Genomic DNA, 6,410 nt, shown 5'->3' with positions numbered 1-6,410 from the left:
TGATGAGCCAAAGACGTTTTCGTATCAATTAATTTCTTATTTTTAAGATCGATTAACAACTCAAAATGTCGTAAGAAATCCGCGCCTAAAATTGGTTTTGAAACATTCGCAATTATAAATGCAAAATCAAATTTTCGATGTAAACCAAAATCTAGCGACATAAGTTTAACACCAAATGTTTTAATAGCAGTGCCGTTAGCAGCATGCAACACATAATTTGATGTTGGCCTGCAACCCTTAAATGTTATGGGCAATAAACTTACATCAGATCCGCTATCGACCAAGAACATTAACTTACTAATCTGTAAGTAGTTTTGCGATCAGAAACAAAAAGTCGGTGGCTAAATTTTAAATTCTCACTACTATTAACCACCGGACTAATAGTAGAGCTCATCAGTTTAAATTAAAATTGCAAGGCTCAATACATTTGTGTGCTTTTTTAGCATACTTCCTATGATACCAACACATTTCCGTTTCGGCAGTTTGACTCTCTGCTTCACCTTTAGAAGTGTGAGAAAAACCTTTCGAAACATTTGATTTGGAGCGCAAACGACTACGGGATAGACTTCGGTATCTACGCATAGATTTTATTTCGTTTTTCAACTCTTCCAAATCCGTAGACATTTGAGCTATTTTTTCCATAAGTGAATCTCTACTTACAACTTCATTACAACTTGAAGTTGCAGAAAAACTAGTTACTTCAGAAACCTTATCTGCCAAAGTTGACAAAGTGTCTAAACCTTCCGTACTAACACTTAAAATAGACTGAATAGATGAGGGTAAATGAGATAGCCAAATAGATTTAATAACCTCATTTGAAAAATTAGATCCTGCTAATTCTCGCATATGTCGCAACAAGGCAGACGGCTTAGAATCCCCCAATGCAAGGTCCTGAAGTAAAGTTTGAATTCTTTTACTCTCGGACAAGGAAAATTCTGCAATAAGTCTATCCTTAACGGCAGTGTAAGGCTTTTCCAAATTTGGGTTTCTGACCAAGTCCGCAATTACTTGCATAATATTCTGATCAAGAACAGAGATTAAACAGCAATACATAGTAGATTCAGAAGTAATCCCTGATAATTTAAAATTAGCCTCAATCTGCGTAAAATATAGACTTGGATTATCAATCCAAAATCCAGGTAAGCGAAGGCCAATTTTATGAATTTCAGCTTCAGTTCCCGTTTTATCTTTATCAGCCATTGTAACACAAAACTAAGCAACTAGTTAAAGATTCACTCATGAAAATTTTCAAACTAAACTAGTTGTATATATATACATTAGAACAATTCAATAACTAGAGAATATATGGAAATATTCACAATAAAAATAAGTATTTACATGACTAAGAATGATTCAAAACTACAAATATTATACTAAGAAATATATACAACAGCATTTAAAGTTCGTATATTCAAATTCAATAACTACTAATTAAAGTCTCTTACAATAATGTTTAAAAATTTCAGTCTAACATTATACAATAAAAAGATATTACTATACATTAAGTTTAAATTTTAAGTAGTGCAAAGCAAAGCAGTTGACCAAATAAGAGAGGAAATTGTACATTACCAAATTCAAGCAGTTATTCCAAATTGTAAAACAACGGATAATAGCGTATCCAAAAACATAATAAACACATGGGTCACCAATTGAGGGGGAGGAACCCTCTCATAGTAAGTTGAAGACAACTATGACAACAATAAACTTAAACATTTATTTAACAACGGAACATAACAAGCTAAAAACAGAAACATAAAAATTAAGTAAGACTGTGTGGGATAGAGACTGAGTAAAAGTTCGAAGCTTCTTAAATACTGGGGCAGTTCCAAGGTTGCCGATCGTGTGTTTGTAATCCCGTTGATTCTTTTGGCGCCTACGCACCATGCCTGGCGCCACAAAATGAACAGAATTAAAAGAATATGTAGTAATATTTATTTATGCAAAAAAACAAATCGATAAACTCTTTCAAAATTTGATTTAAAAAAAATGGATACCCAACTAATGTAATAAAATTTTATATAAAATCATTGAATTATTCGTATATTTTTGTGGATATATTTACTAAACAATTTTTTGTTAATTTTTATAATTTTCCCATGCGCAAATCCATTTCGGGTAAAACCATTGCCAAAATTATTTACTAAATAATTTCTTTGTTAATTTGTATAATTTTTCCATGTGCAAATCCATTTCAGGCAAATCCGTGGTTAAAATTATTTACTAAAAATTCCTTTATTAAATAATTTCCTTTGTTAATCTATACAATTTTTCCATGTGCAAATCCATTTCGGGCAAATCCGTGGGAAAAATTGTTTACTAAAAATTTCTTTATTAATTTAAACAATTTTTCCATGCGCTAATCCATTTCGTGCAAATCCGTAGCTAAAATTATTTGCAAAACAGGCAATTTATGTTTCTCTTTTCTATTTTATATTTTTTCTTAAATAAACATCTATTTTCTAAAACTATTTATGGTCAATTTTTAAAATTATCCTGTATAATATTACCTTGCTCACATCCATTTCGGGCCCATCCTCGGTAACTAACAAATCAATGCGCAGAATAACAAATCACTTCAGCAGTGCAGTAAGAACGACACTTTAAAACCCTCTTGTTACACTCAATTTGCGCTTTTGTTTTCATATTTTGTAATCTGGCAATCTTTCTGCGAAAACATTTTTAAATCATTCTTGAAAAATATTTCGACCATGTAAGTTGATCTGATTTCGCTACTCGCTTTGTAGTACATTTTTACTGTTTTTTTCTTTTTCTTTTATTTTATTTTCTGTTTTTACATGTTATTTTTACTTATTTCTACTTTTTGTGTTCTATTTCATTTGTTGTAATTTTTATAAAAAAAATTTTTGAGTGCCCCTTACACTATTGTATTAATATATTTTGCTCTGGCTTTATTGATACAATATCAGAAAGCACTCTGTTTTACGGATATAATCGTGTGGGCTGATGAAAAGATTAAATCTTTTTTTTCTTCCGGTTTTTTAAATAAAATTTCACCCCCCCCCTTTTTTTTCTTCAAAAAACTGTTGTTTGTTATTTTTTTACTTATTATTTCCCCCTTTTTCATTTGTCTTTAATTTTTCTTTGTTTTATTCTTCATTTTGAACTATATATATATATATATATATATATATATATATATATATATATATATATATATATATATATATAGAATCTTATACCTAGAATGACGGGGGGGGGGCAGAGAACCCCATAATCCCTATTAAATTTGGATATATGGTACCCAGTTCGGAGGTACAAAGTACACCAGTTTCATTAAAAAAAAAGCAAGAGTATTTCATCATATCTATAATTAATATTTATATACAAAAGAGATTATCTAAGTTCAATTATCTAAGAAACTAATGTATACGCATAGATGAAAAGTTCGAGTTCCGTTTAATCAAATATTTTCGTTAACCAAAATGAAAAACTTTTCCTGGAATTTTAGTGATCGAGTGTCGAATATATTTTTAGTGAATGAATTCTGATTAGATTTTAAGATTTAGGGTGCCTAATTTATCGACACATTAACAACCTGAGAAGGGTCCTTTAAGACTTTCTAGGTACATAGATAAATCCAATATTTCTAGTGTAAGATTAATGCAGTTTTCTATAAATTATTAAAAACACTAAGTTTAAAAATGCCCATGTACCAGAATGTATTGCGTTTGAACGTTTTAAAGCATTGCACACAAATATATTATAATATATTATTCATTTTGAAGAAAATATCGGGAAAAGTTCAAGTGCACGTCAAATTTCAAACAAAATCTCCTATAAATGGTTTACCATCGGCCATTTTTTACCTCAAATTTAAGCCTATCGTATTGCATATTTAAAAGTTTTCAATCCGATTTCAAAACTAAATCCTTGTTCTGAATATAGTATTAGTTACATATTTCATTTATTTCGTAGCTGATACGTAATCTCGAACACAGAAATAGCTTTAATAAATCGTATGGATATTGAAATACATATGAAATGAGGGGAGAAAAACTATCTCTGAACTAAAATAACCTGATTACTGATATCGAAGCCTTTTTGCGACCGAAATTCAATTTAGATTTTCTTTCATTCCCTGGAATTGGATTACCAGGACATTGTTGAAAATATTTTCTTTTAACTGATATTTCTTAATCTGTTTCTGAGAGATGAATTGTAGAAGTTCTTTGAAATATATATTTAGAAAAATATATTTAATTTTCTTCATAAACAATTGGGTTCTTACACTTCAAGAAGATTACACATGTGACCTATGACGTCAGCGCCAGCTGATCGTTTATCAGCAAAATGGCGTGTTACAGTTAAGCTAAGTTTCTTCACATAAGTTGGAATGTTAATTAAAACGAAGTTAATTAAATACAAAGCCGCATCACGCATCGAATTGGTTGATATATATTTCGTTTTCATCTATTTCCTTTAATTAACTTAGATTTATTATTTGTTCATGCATTTTATTGTAATCGTGATATTTTTTGTTTTGTGTACCTGGCAACTTTGATGCATAATTAATTTGCTTGCATTCTGCATGGTTTCGTGCCTATCTTTGTGTAAATATATAATGAAAGAATTGAAACCTTAGGGAAATAATCTTTGTAAAAGAATATAGAATATGTTATTTAAGAGAATGGATGCTTAATGGGTTTGGCTTACTCAAAATAGAATGGAAAGAACAGTTGCTAACGAAAACAAATACCACGTTTCAACAATCAATCAGGATCGAGAAGAACTTATCTCAATGAAGAACTTAGCAGATGAAGCAGGTAAGTAACATTTTCTGAGGTATTGATTAGTCAAGGAAAACAATATAACTTTGTAGCGAGCAGTATGTTTAGTGTAATAGAATTTTTTTAAAATTCAATCTACTATAATTTAACCCACATTTGTTCTCACATTCTAATCCACATTAGCACACAAATTCGGCTGCGGCAAATGAAATAGGTCAAAGAGTTATTAGCACCGCCATCTAATAAATTTACAATAAAATAGATCCGGTAAACGTGCACTAGACACGATTTATTACACTGGGAGTCTACGGCCGGCGGAGATCGAACTCGCGACCTCTTAAACATGGGTGCAATACCCTACCAAACAGGCTATCCGAGCATCTCAATTACCTGGTTCATCCGGTAAGCTGTTCAGGTCGTTATAGCCTAGTTGGTAGGGCACTGGGCCCATGTTCAAGAGGTTGTAGGTTCGATTCCCGTCGGCCGTAGACTCCCCGTGTAGTAAATGGTGACTGAGGCACTTTAAATCAGTCGAGTCACAAAGTCCTCCATGTTCCCTTAACAAATCATACTTCTAGGGGTACTGATCCAGGAGTTTCCTTGTCTTCTGGCTTGGTTCAAAATTACAAGGCTACGGAGTTGAACATTAGTTATCGTAAATCCAAAACTGAGTCGGCGCTTAACGACAGTTATAAAATTACCAAATAAAAGTAAGCTCATGAATTATGAAAAATTATTTTGAAGGCTAGATTAAGTTAAGTTACCGCTAACCATTTTTTGCACTCAAACAAAATCGTTTTATTATTATAATAATTGTTTTTTCAAAGTATGAATTTTTTTTAAAAATTCTCTATTTTTTAACATAAAATGCATTATTTTTAAAATAATTACACCTGTATCTCTCTATACTAAAAACTCATAGGAGACGTCAATGTTTTATGTGTTCCTCTAAACGTTACATTTTCTTTACGTTACATTTACATCTTAACGTTACTAAAAATCATAAGATTAAGAAATTTGAGATTACGACGGTGAGTAGAAAAATGTAGAAGGAGTACGATCTAATAAGAAAATTAACATTTGATGATAAGTTCGAGAATTATTAACTATTAGAGCTGTCGTATAAAAGTATAAAATGCCGTAGGATCCACTCTGTAATTAATCACGAATTTTTCTCACTTTTACTTTGAATAATGGCCATTTATCTATTGCGCTATAAAATTTTATTTATCTCTCTCGCGATCTTTATTTTATAAACTGGCCCTTTTAATTGATGACAAAAATAGCAAAAACAAATAATAAGAGAGTGATAAATTAGACTAGGAGGCTCCGCCCCCTGCTTGCTAACGCTCGCCAACCCCCGAGAATTGCTACGCAATCCTATGTGGTTCACGCCGTGAACCATGGCTCGCTGCGCTCGCTCGCCAATGAACACAATGTTCTAGTACAAAGACATAATATATTATCATCAAAGACATAGTATTTTATCATCAAAGACATAGTATTGTACTTATGCAGAAGAATTCTATCACTGTTCTTATTGGCTTTTAAAAAAAGTATATTAGCTATTTAGATTGTACATGGTGAAAAAATCAAAACATTAGCTAAATAAGAAACATATTAGCAAAATAAATTATCAAATATTGCTGCACTAATATTCTG

The 6,410-nt window shown here is 31.2% G+C and overlaps 1 protein-coding gene across 1 annotated transcript; it reads right to left on the bottom strand.

Moving 5' to 3' along the window:
• Nucleotides 1-393: 393 nt before the first annotated feature.
• On the bottom strand, nucleotides 394-1,200 carry LOC147810625 (uncharacterized). Its single transcript, XM_087160444.1, has one exon. It carries the CDS (start codon nucleotides 1,198-1,200, stop codon nucleotides 394-396), a length of 807 nt encoding a protein of 268 aa, XP_087016570.1.
• Between the last annotated feature and the right edge of the window lie 5,210 nt (nucleotides 1,201-6,410).

This window comes from Parasteatoda tepidariorum, chromosome 4, assembly GCF_982258835.1.
Source record: "Parasteatoda tepidariorum strain Cologne lab strain chromosome 4, Ptep-v5.0, whole genome shotgun sequence".
In the NCBI taxonomy this organism is placed as follows: domain Eukaryota; kingdom Metazoa; phylum Arthropoda; class Arachnida; order Araneae; family Theridiidae; genus Parasteatoda; species Parasteatoda tepidariorum.
This window is presented reverse-complemented; position numbering and strand designations above follow the sequence as displayed.